We start from the raw sequence: 15338 nt of genomic DNA, 5'->3' as shown, positions 1-15338 counted from the left end.
ACATCTGGAATGATGTCAGACAAAAAGTGTGAAATAAGTCAAAACATTGATGACACTGATAGATTCTGCTAAATAGCTACTTTTGGCTTTGATTGCTGCTTTACACACTCTTGACACTCTAGCTTCATGAGGTAGAACCTGAAATGGTTCTCCAGCAGTCTTGAAGGAGTTCCAGAGATGCTGAGCACTTGTTGGTCCTTTTTCCTTCACTCTGTGTTCCATCTCATCCCAAACCATCTGGATTGGGTTTAGGTCAGGTGACCTCAGCAGCACTCCATCACTCTCCTTCCAGATCTCCACTGGTCTAATGTCCATTCCTGGTATTTCTGGGTCCAAACAAATCTCTTCTGCTTGTTGCTTTTCCTTAGTAGTGGTTTCTTAGCAGCTATTTGACCATAAAGGCCTGATTGGTCAGTCTGCTCTGAACAGTTGTTGTAGAGATGTGTCTGCTGCTAGAACTCTGGGTGGCTTTTATCTGGGCTCTAATCTGAGCTGCTGTTTACTTGGTATTTCTGAGGCTGGAGACTTGGATGAACTTCTCAGCAGCAGAGGAGATTCTTGGTCTTCCTTTCATGGGGCGGTCCTCATGAACCAGTTTGGTCGTAGCGCTGGATGGTTTTAGAGACTGCACTTAGGGATACATTCAAAGTTTTTGTAGGTTCCTAGGTAGTTCCTAGATGGTTCCTGGAAGGTTTCTAGCTAGTTTCTAGGTGGTTCTTTGCAGGTTCCTGGGTAATTCCTACATGGTTCCTTGAGGATTCATTCAAAATTCTTGAAATGTTCCTGATGGACTGACCTTCGTATATTAAAGTAATGATGGACTTCCTTGTAGGTTGCTGGGTCGTTCCTAGATAGTTCCTGGTAGGTTCTTGGGTAGTTCCTAGATAGTTCCTGGTAGGTTCCTGGATATTTCCTAGACGATTCCTTGGGCATACATTCATAGTTTTTGCAGTTTTGACTAGGGGTGTAAGAAAATATCGTTTCGGCGATATATCGCGATATTTCGTTTCACAATACTGTATCGATATTAAAAAGTATGATATCGATATTTTTAGGTATTCAACTGCAGACACGGCAGAAGTTCATTTCCGATTGTAATTTAAACCTCCAACCTTTCGGTGGCAGCACTTACGTAGTCAATTGAAGCAAGGACGTGGAACGAGATTCACGAGAGAAACGGCCTCACACATAAACAAACACAGTTCAACATGGCAGAATCCGAACACATAACACTGGCCCCTGCGGCGTACAAGGCTGAAGTGTGGACACATTTTGGATTTCTACACAAAGTAGTAATAACTAATATATATGTTTTTTTGGTCTGTTGTTTGTATACTACAAAAGTAGTACCGTGATATTGCAGGGTTTTTTTTTAACTTGATAACACTATTTTGTTAAATAATGGTTATTTCAAGCATCCTAAAAGCACTTTTTGCTGATGTTAGTTACTTTGTTCCACAAAAATACTGTTCTGATGTTGGATAAGTCAGGGACTGTATACTCTGCATTTTTTCACAGCTAATGGAATGTGAACATTTGAGCAGGATCTTAAACTGTAATGTCTGTAAGACATAATTTTATTTGTTTTTTTGTTTTTTTTGTACTTTTAAAGCTGGATGTTAAAACATTAATCATCCAAATGCTGCACTTTAAGTTTTTACAGAGGAAAGTTTTGTGATACAGCATTAGATACTGTTCTAATCAAATAGAAATGTGTTTAGTTAGTGCATATTGCTAGTGTAATTCTATACTAGGCTCACGATGCGATATATCGTATCGTGAGCCTAGTATCGTGATATGTATCGTATCGCCAGATTCTTGCCAATACACACCCCTAGTTTTGACTGACCTTCAGTTCTCAAAGTAATGATGGACAGTCGTTTGTCTTTACTTAGCTGATTGGTTGTTGCCATAATCTGGATTCAAACAGGGCTGTCAACTGTGTACCAACCTGACTTCACAAATGTTTTTACTTTGTTTACTTCATAATTCCATTTGCCCATTCATAGTTTTGATGCCTTCAATAAGAATCTACATTGTAAATAAAGAAAAACTATTAAACGAGAAGGTGCGTCTAAACTTTTGACTGGTAGTGTTCACAAATTTATTCCAACTTTGATTTATCTCCAGGCATGCAGAATAAAACTCATTTTAAAAGAGAACATTTCATGAGTTTGTGTTAAATAGCAGGAACTGTTCATGATTTTGTCCAGCAGATGGCGCCATTGAACTGTCCAATCAGCAGAACGTATTGTTAAATAGAAAGATTCATATTGAATTCACTGTAGACTTGGAAGAACGAGTGAAACAATAGCACTGATTTTGCACATAAAAGCAGCAGAGATGTGTGTCGGTTCGCCACGTTTCATTTTAATAATTTACAATTTTCAAACACAAGAACAAAGAAGGTGTTGAAAACACACAAAACATTTATTATCAGGAGACTGTGTGAGAGTTTGTAGCATATCTGAGTGGATTTATGGTGCAGAAAGTTCATGAATACAAAGGAAACAGCAGAATCTAAAGATAGCGTCTCATTTATTAAACATCTGGACTAAACTATTCCTCCCACAGAGTTGTTTTTTTTACAAAAATAAAAGCACGAGTCACAGGATCCCTCTGCGATATTATTGTTCAGATTCATCTCAGGCATTCGAAACAACACGGCACGTTTTTGAAAAGCCTGTAGTACTCCTCCTGGATCTGGAATAAAACACAGAAAAAGGTTTCATATTTACATGTTTTCATTGATATTTGGACTTTTTATCCCAATACATTTATTTCACAGCTCTAATTTTATTATAAATGGTCAGAATATGATTAAAACAACATTAAATCTGTCTGTTACACAAAGATTTCTGTTATATAGACTAAATACCAGACTATTGAAACATGAAAACATGAAAAAAAGCATGTGTGATCTGCTATATTATATATTGTATATAATATATATGTGTGTGTAATAACACACAATAATCTAATCTAATTTAATAATAAAATATATCAAGCTATAATGCCATGGAATGTAATATAATGAAATGTATTAGATTAAAAAATGGTAAAAATGACATACAATATTTTAGAATATATCTAATATGCTGTATTTATACATAATATGCTGCAGTGTAATGTAATCTAAGATGTTATAATACAATGTAAAGCAATATAATTAAAAAAAAAACCTCAGAATAATTACATGATGTTATATAGGATAATATATTATGTGGTATTATGATCTAATATGTCCTAATATGCTATTATGTATGTATGCAATGTGAAATATTTACAATAGGTAATAATATAATGTAATACAATTAATAACTGATAGCAGTTATATATTATCTTACATCACATCACATTATATTGTATTTTATTATCTTGCTTTACTATAATATAATATATACAGTGTAATGTAATTTAATTGATTCAGTGACCTGATATCTAATAGATCACATTATATTATTTCACATTATATAATATTTTAAATGATGTTATATTTTAGCATAATATTACATATTATAAAGTTGTATTATATTATATTACATATATTGCTCTACTGTTATGCAATATAACACGTACAATGCAATTTAATTGATTTAATGACATAACTATCATATCATATTATATTATTAAACATTATATTATATTATAGCATATTATGGCATTTTATAGCATGATATGTTAGATTGTATGATAACACATTACATTATATTTTATTAGATTATTACATATTATATTTGATTTTATTATAGCACATTATACCTAATTATCAGATATTATGTTATAGTATATTAAATAAGATTTTATTATCTTGTTTTACTAAAATGCAATAATATACAATAATATGTCATTTAATTGATGACATGGTAACTATTACATCGTATCATAATACATTATTTCACATTACAGTATATTATATTACATTTATTGATTTTTATTTACGTCATATTATTACACATGATATTAGATTATTAGATGTTATATTACAGCATACTTTATTAGCTTTTACTATATTATCAGATAATATTTTAGATCAATGCATATTAGATTTAATTATAGCATATTATAGCATGTTAGTAATCTTAATTTATCATCATTTTATTGTGTCATCTCATACTAAATGTGAAATAAATGACTGAATGAAACCCAGAGAACCCAGTGAGGATGAAGACTCGCCTTCCTGGACAGCACACAGAGGAAGATGAAGATGAACATGCCCTGGAAGGCGTTGCAGACGGTGAACAGGTACGCCGTCAGGGTGGTCTCATGGAGGATGTGCAGCACGCCGAAGGTCCAGGTGGCACCGAGCACGAAGAGCAGCGCCAGGGCTCCACGAGCACAAGACCTGGAGGCGAAAGCAGCGAGTTAAACGCCTGAAACCTGCTGGAGTCCGCCAGCAAACATGTAACGCCAACGCTGTGGGACCTGATGTTCTCATAGTGGCTGATCTCAGGCTTCTTCACCGCCGTGTGCCGGTACACCTTGTAGATGATCACTCCGAAAGCCAGGAGGTTCACCTTCAGTGGAAGAAACAAACGCAATCACATGAATGTTTATGAATGTTTTTTTTAGTTTTATTTTCAGTTCATGACGAGGAAATCTGATCTCACCAGGATGATCAGACACGCTGGTCCAATGAAGCTCCAAATGAAATGGTTTTCTGTGCTCAGCCAACACCTGGAAGACGCGTTTATTTCATTATTTTTCAGTTTAATTGAGCTAAATGTGGCCTCATGCTGATAAAAACAACATTTAATGCACCAGTATACACATTTCTCTTATCTCAGGACAAAAACTTGTCACAGAAATGAACCATCAGGATGTATTTTGTATTTCAGGCCTACTTTCGTTTACAAATTCCAAAACATCTTCTTCTTCAAATTCTGTCCCTTTGCATTCACAATTAATGTCACTTTTCTGTCGCCTCCTGAAAACATGCTGTTTGAAAAAAACCCTGTTTTCCTGCATTTCTGCACTAAAAAAATAATTTTTGTAAACTTGCATGCATATTTACTGAATTATTTTACACATTAATGTCGCTAAATGTAGCCTCATGCTCATAAAAACAACGTTTTATGATCCAGTACACACATTTTTCTTCTCTGAGGACAAAAACTTCTCACAAAAACCAACAACCAGGATATATTTTGTATTTAAGGACTACTTCTGCTTACAGATTTCTATTCAGTTTTCTGTTCCCAAAGAATTTCTTTTTCAAACTCTGTCCCTTTGTATTTATAATTGATATAATTTTTATATGTTGCCTTGTAAAAAAAAAGCTGCTTTGAAAAAAAAGCCTGTTTTCCTTCATTTCTGCACTACAAATGTTTTTTTTTTTGCACTTTATGGATGTTCAGTTCAGTATTTTACAGTTTAATTGAGCTAAATGTGGCCTCATGCTGATAAAAACAACATTTAAAGCACCAGTGCACACATTATCATCTAAAGACAAAATTTCTCATAGAAATGAACCATCAGGATGTATTTTGCATTTTAACAACTAAATTCTAATTCTGTCCCCTTGTCTTTATAAATAATATAACTTTTCTATCTCTCCTCTCAAGGAATGCTATTATTTTTTTTTTAAAAACCCTTTGTTTTCCTGCATTTCTGCAAGAAAAATGTTATTTTCTTGTACTTTACGCACGTTTATTTCATCATTATACAGTTTAATTGAGCTAAATGTAGCCTCATGCTGATAAAAACAACATTTAAAGCACCAGTGCACACATTTTTATCATCTAAAGACAAAATTTCTCACAGAAATGAACCATCAGGATGTATTTTGCATTTAACAACTACATTTTAAATTCTGTCCCCTTGTATTTAAAATTATATTTTTTTTTAAATTTGCATCTCCCCTCCTGAAAAATGCTGTTTTGAATTTAGGTTCCATGTGTGTTTATTTAATTATCTTACAATTTTATACCAGTTTAATGTAGCCTCGTGCTAATAAAACAACATTTTTTTGAGCCAGTACACATATTTTTCATATCTAAGGACAAAATCAGCCGCCTCCTCTCACAGAAACGAACAATCAGGATTTATTTTACATGTAAGATCTACTGTCATTTATTAATTTCTATTCAGATTTTCTGTTTCCAAACATCTTCTTTTTCAAAATTTGTGCCCTTGTATTTAAAATCAATATAATTTTTAATCTTGCCTTTTTTCCAGAATTTCTGCACTAAAAACTTTCCTTACACTTTGTGCACCTTTATTTCATTATTATACAGTTTAATTGAGCTAAATGCAGCCTCATGCGGATAAAAACAACATTTAAAGCACCAGCACACACATTTTTCTTGTCTGAGGACAAAAACTTGTCACAGAAACTGACATTCAGGGTGTGTTTTCACATAGAAAGTTGATTTCCTCACACTTTATCGGTGCCGTAGTATTTGGATCCCAGCGTAGCGGAGATGGCCACCACCACCGCCGGGCTGCCGTAGCCAAACACGTAGAAGTTGCGATGCAGGAATCCTTTGTTGTAGATGACGCCGACCACGATCAGGTACAGGTGGATGCCCTCGATGCACATCCAGGCGAAGGCTGCCAGGAAGAAGTAGTGCAGCAGCCCGGCGATCACAGAGCAGAAGAGCTGCCGAGGAGCAGGAAGGACAGAGAAAACCACAGATTTCACCAGTTATTAGGCGCAAATGTACTTATTTTATATCAATAATACACCTGTTAGTAGCTTGTTTAAGGTTCTTTAATACACTACAAGTTGTTTTTCTTTAAAGTTATTTGGAAGCACGTAGTTAGAGCTGGAAATGAAAATGTCTTTCTGTTTGCAGATTATTTTCTTAATAAATCGAGACATTATTTGACTAGAAACCATCAGACAGCAGTGAGAAATGTTCACCATCTTGTCAAGTTGTTCTGTCTGACCAAAATATTACGAACAATCCGATATTTGTTAAGAAAAATAAGTTCAGTTTCAACAACATTCAGCCTCAGTTTATCGTTTACACATTACAACTGAGAGATCACAGAGTGTCGACAAAGGAACACAAAAAGTGAGACAAAAAAAGCGACAACAAAATAGACAAACCGAAGAGACAAACAAACCAACCAAACGACACCAACAATACACAAAACAACAAATACAGCATCACACAAAATGACAATGATAGGAAAACCTGAAGCGAGACAAAAATGAGACACAAAACAACAAAAACATGATACAAAAAATACAAAAACCCAACAAAAACAAGACAAAATATTTTAAAAATTAAACAAAAAGACAAAAGTGAAAAACAAAATGACAAAAAATTAGACAAACAACATGAACCAAAACAAAAACGACACAAAAATGAGACAAAAAGTTACAAAGCAGCGAAAAAAATGGATAAACGAGACAAAAAATGACAAAAGCGAAACACAAAACGACTAAAAAATAGTCAAACAACACAAAATGACAAAAACAGGAGACAAAAGTCAGACAAAAAAACAACAAAAACAAAACAAAATATTACAAAAATGAGACACAAAACGACAAAAACGACAAAAAATACAAAAAAATAACAAAAACAACACGAAATATTTTTAAAATGAGACACAAAAAGACAAACGTGAGAAACAAAATGACAAAAAAATTAAAACGAAAAAGAGACAAAATTGAGACAAAAAGTTACAAAGTAACGAAAAAATGGATAAACGAAACAAAAATGACAAAAGCTTAACACAAAACAACTAAAAAATAGTCAAACAACACAAGCGACACAAAAAGGAAAGAAAACGACAAAAACAGGAGACAAAAGTCAGACAAAAAACAAAAACAAAATATTACAAAAATGAGACACAAAATGACAAAAGAACAATCTAGTATTTTACTTTATGATCCAAACAACTTGTCATGGTCTAGAAATGATTTTAAATTTATAATCTGCACTTAACGTCTTCTCTGAAGTTTTTACTCTTTGAGGACCGGATTGGACCCTCTGGAGGACCACTTTTGGACCACGGGCCTCATGTTGGACACCCCTGATCTATAGGAACTGTTTTTTTAATGGTTCTTTGAAGGTTTTTTTCAGAAGAATTTCTTGACAAAAAGGTTTTTTGTGGGACTGAAAATGGTTCTTTTGCAAAGATGTGCTCGTGTCCTCACCTTGTGTGAGATCATGTTGATGCCCACCAGGAAGATGAACTCGGCCATGAACAGGCTGCAGCACAGGTTCTTGTGGATGGTGGTTCTGGTGCTCTGGATCTCGCTGAAGAACCAGAAGGTGAAGATGCACATGGACAGGCAGATGAGGGAGATGATCATGCCCAGCTGGGTGATCCGGGTCAGGATGGTGTAGTGAGCCGCCAGCTGAGACACAAACGGAGCAGATTAACGGACGTGTGGAGCCGTGTTCGGACTCTGTGGGCCTCTTCTGGTCCCACCACATCACACAGTCACTCCTTCTTCATGCAACTCATCCACTTTACTTTACTTTGTCAAATTTTTCTGGCAAATTAACTCATCGTTTCTTTGCTTTTCTGAGGTGTTGATTTAAAACTCCCCGTTCGATTCACAGTTTAAAAATCAAGCACCGGCTGGGAGAAGGTTCCAGATTTTTTTGGGGCACAAATGACTGCAATAGTTGCTGTATTTTATTTCTTTTTTACTCTTAAATGTGGGCGGATTTCTCTTCTTTGCCATCAAATGTGTGCAGTGAGTCACTAGCAGACTTCAGCAGGGAGTCTAAACGCTGCAGAAGAAAGAAGTCTCTAGAATAAAAAACACAGAAACTAAAGCGGCCCAGCGTTCTAAATCACAGAGACCTTTAAAAAGCTGCACTGCTACGAGAAAAGAACAAACTCATGCACATCTACTGCTGATTGTAGATAATAAAAGGTGAAATTCGTCATATTTTTTAGGTGTTAATAACTAAAAATCACCTTTATCCAACTCTGAAGAGTCTGGATTTGTCAGACAAACTGAAAATTAAACGTTCAGTGGAATAAACGGTTTAAAATGAGCTGATAAACGCCACGTACGAATCATTCTTTCTCTATTGAGATGCACAATTTTCACAGATAATATGTGATTTAGGGACAAAAATAGTGTTTTACAAATCAAATAAAAGGAAATATGATTAAAGACAGTTTTTATCGTACACAGTGTCTGAAAAAGGCCTTCAAGTGAAGGTTTTTTTGAGTCACCTTAAGAGTAAAAGTAAGTAAAAATAGAACAACTGACATGATTTCATCTATTATTAACATTTTTTTTTAATTGGATTCAGGTGTTTAAATTGTAAATTCTCATCTGAAGTTAGTTTTATTGCATATCAGCTGCATAAAACTTCCTAAAATGAAATCAGAAAAGTCAACACAAGTGAGTGAAGGATGGGAAATGACAAACAATGAAAAAATGCCAGATGTTGTTGCTCTTTAAAGGCAGCTTGCAGAGAACTTTTAAAGCAATTATTTGTCAGTAAAACACGAAGATCTGGAAGTTCAGAGGTCAGCATGAGCAATTTAACTTCAAATCTGTAGTAATAATTAAGATTATTGTCAATAAAGCGAATAATAAATGTGGTCTACTGTTGGATTTTAAAAAAAAATCTTGATTATGTTTACATTTATTCGGATTCCTATTCAGTCAAACTGCATTTTTTATATAATTTATGGGCACAAATTTGTATTAGTTTTATTTAAATTAACAACATTTTGCTCAATATTTTATATCTGCTGCATAAAATGATAAAAATCAACAATATGTGAGTAAATGAGGCTGAAATTAGTGACAGGAAATGTGCAAACTAAATGTGCAATTTAACTTTAAAACAATAATCAATATTTTAAATATTATTATAATTATTCCATTTCATAGTATCATTAAAGTAAATTGCAAAAGGTTAGATATTATTGATTGTTAGTCTTTAAAGGAGAATTTTTCATGCAATTATTCATCAATTTAGCTTCAAATCTGTAGGAATAATTAAGATTATTGCACAAAAAAATGACATAAAACATGAGCTAGTGTTGCATAATGTTAAAACCCTTCTTGTGTTTACATTTATTTGGATTTCTATTCAGCCAAACTGCTTTTTTTATGTTTTAAGTGCACAAACTTGTATTGTTTTTGTTGTTTCTGCTCAATGTTTTATATCAGCTGCATAAAACTTTAAAAAAATCAACAAATGTGAGCAAATGAGGCTCAAACTGTCCCAAACCTGCTTCATAAATTCTTCCTAATAAATTATTTAAAGCTCCAGTGGGGAACAAATGCCCCAGTAATTGCATTAAAACGGCTTCCAAACGTTTCACTCACGTTGGCTCGGCCGGAGGACATGAGGATGGCGAAGTGTGTGAGGTGGCTGCAGGAGCAGGTGGTGGCGTTGCTGCTGACGTGTAGCGTGTTGCAGCCGTGTGTCGCCCAGCGGCCCTGCAGGCTGTCCGCTTCGTACTCCCAGAAGGCGCATTTGGTCATGTCGGCTTTGGTGTCGATGGGCTTCAGGGGACAGAACGGAAGATAATAATAATAATAATAATCATAATAATAAACGCCGCAGGGTTTTATTATCGTCACACAGCAGCAACAGCAGCTTAAAACCAAGAAAAATGAGTTAGAGTCCACAGAAAAAGTGGACCAGACACTATATTACTGCAGATTTGATGTATTTTCATTTAAATTGCATGTTAGTCTTGTTTTTTTGTGCATCAGTTTGTATTATTTCTCATTTAAAGTGGCTCACAGGTTCAGGAGCTGCTGGTAAAAACGTGAAATAGCAAATAATTAACACAACCAGCATGATTATTTATCAGTAAAACATGAAGATCAGGAAGAGCAGAGGCCAACGTGAACAGTTTTAATTAACAAAACAACTAAAAACGCTGGATTTTTAATTAATCTTAATTATGCGAACATTCAGTTAGATTTGAATTCAACTCAGCTACATTTTATTTTACAGTTTATGTGTAGAAATTTGTATATTTCTTTTAAATTTCACTTCAAATTGTATGTAAAGTCAGTTTGCAGAGGATTTTTTGCTGTAATTATTTATCAGTAAAACATGAAGATTTGGACGTGCAAAAGTCAACAAGAGCAATTTAGCTTTATTTTTCAGAAATAAACCAACATAAATGTGCTCCAGTGTTGGATATTTTGGAAAATCTTCATCATGTTTGCATTTATTTGAGTTTAGATTCAACTCAAGTGCATTTTTTAATAGTTCATGTGTTCAAGTTTGTGTTTTTTTTTAAATTTCACCAAAAATTATTAACACATGTCCAAAAAATACTAAATAGGTGCAGAAGAAAGTCATTGCATCACAGCAAAACAGAACTTCTGCAGCACAAATAGATGCAAAAGCACAAAAAGCTGGTCCATATAACTGATTGTGGCACTTTAAAGGCAATTTGCACGATTTCTATACTTTATTTGTCTGTAAAACATGAATATATGGAAATACAGAGGTCAATATGAGTAGTTTAGCTTAAAATTCATCGTAATAATGAAGACTGTCACAAAGAAAACAACATAAAATGTGCTCTAGTGTTGGATATTTTAAAAATCTTTATTATGTTTCCATTTATTTGGATTTAAATTGAGCCCAACTACATCTTTCTATAATTTATCTGCACAAATTTGTATTATTATTTCTTTTCAATTCACTTTAAATTAATAACATTTGTGCAAAAAATACTAAACAGTAGCAGAAAAAAAGAACTTGAGCAAAAGCGTCCACAAAAACGGGCTCCATATTATTAATTGTGGCTCTTTTTAGGCAATTTGCAGAGAATTTTTTGCTTTATTCATGAGTAAAACATGAATATTTTGAAGTACAGAGGTCAACATGAGCAATTTAACTTTAATTTAGTTGTAATATTTAAGATTATCATAAATAAAACAACATAAAATGCACTTTTGTGTTTGATTTTAACAAAACCTTTATTATGTTTACATGCAAATTGGATTTCTATTGAACAGTTTGTTGACAAATGAGTACTTTTGTCATTTTGCCTTGAATTAACGGGAGCAAATAACTGGAAATCAGACCTGCACTGTTTTACTGAAGCGTCTGCGTCTTATCGATGGCGGCTCTCTGCAGAGAATTTTCAGCGCTCCACATAAATCAACGCCTCCTTTGCCGAGCTGAAACCTCCAGGGTCCAACAAAACTAATGATTTTTACTTTCTCATACATTTTAATTATCTTAAAGTAAAACAGCAGAACATTAACTTTTAGGGTTATTTATCTCATCATCTCTTCATGATCCTGTTTCCGCTTAAATGAAAGGTCATCGTCGTAAAACTGCAGGAAAACTTTCCGCCGCTCCTCCCAGGTGAGTTTGTTTAAATCTGACTTTAATGGAAAGTCGGACTGCTGCCAGAATCCAGCGGGAATAAAGGAAACGAGCGACGCAGAGACGGCTGCAGACCGACCAGGATTTATGTGACGAAGAGAGACGCCAACAAGATGCTGTTAGTTAATGAAGATAAACGAGGAAAAGGAAAGTTGATCAGAGCTGATGTCTCCTTCGCCGCGTCAGTTTGGCCTCAAACAGCAAAGAAATCCTTCAAAAGCATGAAGAATTTGAACTTTTGTACTTCACTAATGTGGAATTTAGCTCAACTTAGCACATTTTTCCACATTTTTCAATGAAATTCCACAGGAAGTCTTTTGCACAGGAGCTTCATCTTCTTCAAAATGTTAATGTTTGTCGATTTTTGCAGAATCTCAACTTTGCAGTGATCAAATTTAGCTTTCACTCGTTTATATTTTTGCTAGTTGTCTTAAAGTGGCTCAACAGAGCTGCAGATAAACTGATGCTGCTGGATTTAGATCTTATTAGTTAATAAATATAAATGAATCATGACGTATTTAAGTTTATTAATGAGGTTAAAGCAGCACAAAAGTGAATGATAACATCTCCTACACTGTGTGTAAAGCAAGAAACAATGAAAAACTTTAAATAAAATCATAGAAATCCTTAAATAACATGAAGAATTTTGACATTTGCACTTTAACTTGAATAATTCATAATAAATTTAGCAAATTTCTCCACATTTTTCAATAAAATTTCTAAGGAAGACTTTTGCACAGAAGCTTCATCTTCCTAAAAATGTTCATATTCATTTGCTTTTACTTGTTTATATTTTGGTTAGTTGCCATTAGGTGGCACAACAGAGCTGCACATAAACTACTGCTGCTGCATTTAGATCTTATTAGTTAAATATGATAAATGAAATATGATGTTTTTAAGTTTATTCATGAGCTTAAAGTAGCACAAAGGCGAGCGACGTCTCCCACAGTGTGTGCAACACAGAAAAACATTCAAAATCTGAAATAAAATGCTAGAAATCCTTCAAAAACGTTTCATTTTTGCACTTTAACTTGAATAATTCATAATAAATTCAGCTTGATTCTCCACGTTTTTCAACAAAGCCCTAAATAAATCTTTTGCACAGAAGCTCCATCTTCGTAAAAATGTTAATATACGTTTATGTTTGTAGGATCTCAACTGTGAAATCACCTTTACAGACTAAAGGAGAAACTCATTAAACTAAATGTGCAAAAGTGTCTGCATGAAAAAATACCAGATATTATTGATTGTTGCTCTTTAAAGGCGACTTGCAGAGAATTATTTGCCAGTAAAACATGAAGACTTAGAAATGCAGAGGTCAACATGAGAAATTTACCTTTATATTAGTAGTAATAATAATTAAGATTGCCATAAAGAAAACAACATAAATGTGGTCTTTATTATGTTTATATTTTTGTGTATTTAAATTCAGCCCAACTGCATTTTTTTTATAATTTAAGTTTATAATTTAATATAATTTCAAAGACTGTAAGTAAAGAAGAAACTCAAGTTATTATTTGAGTTATTATATTGATTATATTATAGATTATATTATTATAGAATATATTAGATTATATTGAGTTCATTTGCTTTGATTTCTTCATTTTATTGACCTTGTTTTCTCAGGTGAACTTCTTTAAACTCTGTAACTTTGAATGAATTCTCTAAGCAGCTAGCTAACATTTAACCCTCCTGTTGTCCTCATTTTTGGGCACAAAAAAATTATTTCTTTGTCTGAAAAAATTTCAAAAATTCAACAAAAAAATTCCCCAAATTTCTGAAAACTTGCAAAACCTTCAGGAAGAAAATTCTAATAATTCCATAAAAGTTTCCCTTCAAAGTTTTATTTGTAAAACAAATAAATCCCTGAACTTGGCAAGAAAATTCTTGTAAATATTTTCAAAAAATGGGTAAAAATCTTCCAAAAAAAAATCCTAAAAATATCTAAACTGATTACATATATATCAGTAAAACTTCTAATGTTTTCTTTAAGAACATTCAGAAAAAAAATCAACTAAATCCAGCGAAATTCGCTGGATTTTGGTTGATTTTTTTTCTGAATGTTCTTAAAGAAACATTTTTTGTAACATTTCTTCTTTTCCACCAAAAAATGTTTCTCAAAAATGTTGAAAATGTGGACATCAGAAGTTTCACTGTGTCCCACATTTTCAAACTTTAAAATCTGACCCTAGGATGACACGCGGGTTAAAGCAGCAGAAGCAGAACGAACGGACACATTTCTACAGGTCTAGCGTCCAGAGCTGAGCCGTGGAGCTCTGCAGCACCTCAGCGCTCCGTCCTCTTTACCTTGCTGTGTCTCAGGGTGTAGGTGACCCGCTCCAGTTGGTAGACGGCGGCGGGTCTGACGGCGGCGGCCACCACCTGGGAGTTGACGGTGATTTCCCCGGTTCCTGCGTACCTGGAGTAGTCGGTGACGCCCGGGTCGCCGCTCGGCTTCAGGATGTCAGAGACGCTGTCGTAGCGCACAAACACCACCGACACGCTTCCTGACGGAGCAGAGAGTCAAAGTCACAGAAGACGGTCGGTTCACAGACACAGGTGTACATTATGGGATGTCTGTTCAACGCACATTTAGCACAATACGTTCTGCATCATAACGTTCTGTCATAATCTGGTCAGGTTTTGTGGGTAACATCTAGATTTCCTTTTTTATTCTCCCAGTACTCGACAATTTATGCTTTTTGAGGACGTTTTCTTCAACTCTTGTTTCTCTTAAACAGCTTCAATTTCTTGGATTTTAAAAAGGGAGCAACTTTAATATCAGCAATTTCCCCTCAGGGATCAAGAGAGTATTTATGATTCTGATCCAAGTTACAAAACTTTTAGAGCTGAAGGGGGAGCTTCACCCGGCCGAGTACTAAAAATGACCAGTGTTGAAAGTTTCATATTGCACACACTTTTTAAGATAAGGTATGCAACCTGTACATTCTTAGAGACCTCTAAACACCAACTTTACTGTGAAACCATTTTTTTTTCATTTTGAACAACTGGATTGAAATTAAATGAACCTGAAATTACATC

General features: G+C 34.2%; 1 protein-coding gene across 1 annotated transcript in view; it reads right to left on the bottom strand.

Annotated features, from left to right (window-relative positions):
- Positions 1–2350: 2350 nt before the first annotated feature.
- Positions 2351–15338, bottom strand: part of adgrl4 (adhesion G protein-coupled receptor L4) — a 30019-nt gene continuing 17031 nt past the window's right edge. Inside the window, exons 9-16 of the mRNA XM_051947553.1 lie at positions 14604–14803; positions 10262–10441; positions 8111–8314; positions 6381–6601; positions 4611–4677; positions 4426–4517; positions 4177–4345; positions 2351–2703 (exon numbers count right to left, since the gene is read on the bottom strand). Of these exons, the coding sequence (XP_051803513.1) occupies positions 2641–2703; positions 4177–4345; positions 4426–4517; positions 4611–4677; positions 6381–6601; positions 8111–8314; positions 10262–10441; positions 14604–14803 (1196 nt within the window). The 3' untranslated portion in view covers positions 2351–2640. The remainder of the gene's footprint in view (positions 2704–4176; positions 4346–4425; positions 4518–4610; positions 4678–6380; positions 6602–8110; positions 8315–10261; positions 10442–14603; positions 14804–15338) is intronic.

Source organism: Acanthochromis polyacanthus, chromosome 4 (genome assembly GCF_021347895.1).
Source record: "Acanthochromis polyacanthus isolate Apoly-LR-REF ecotype Palm Island chromosome 4, KAUST_Apoly_ChrSc, whole genome shotgun sequence".
NCBI lineage: Eukaryota > Metazoa > Chordata > Actinopteri > Pomacentridae > Acanthochromis > Acanthochromis polyacanthus.
The sequence above is the reverse complement of the archived record's forward strand: the minus strand, read 5'-3'. Positions and strand labels throughout refer to the sequence as shown.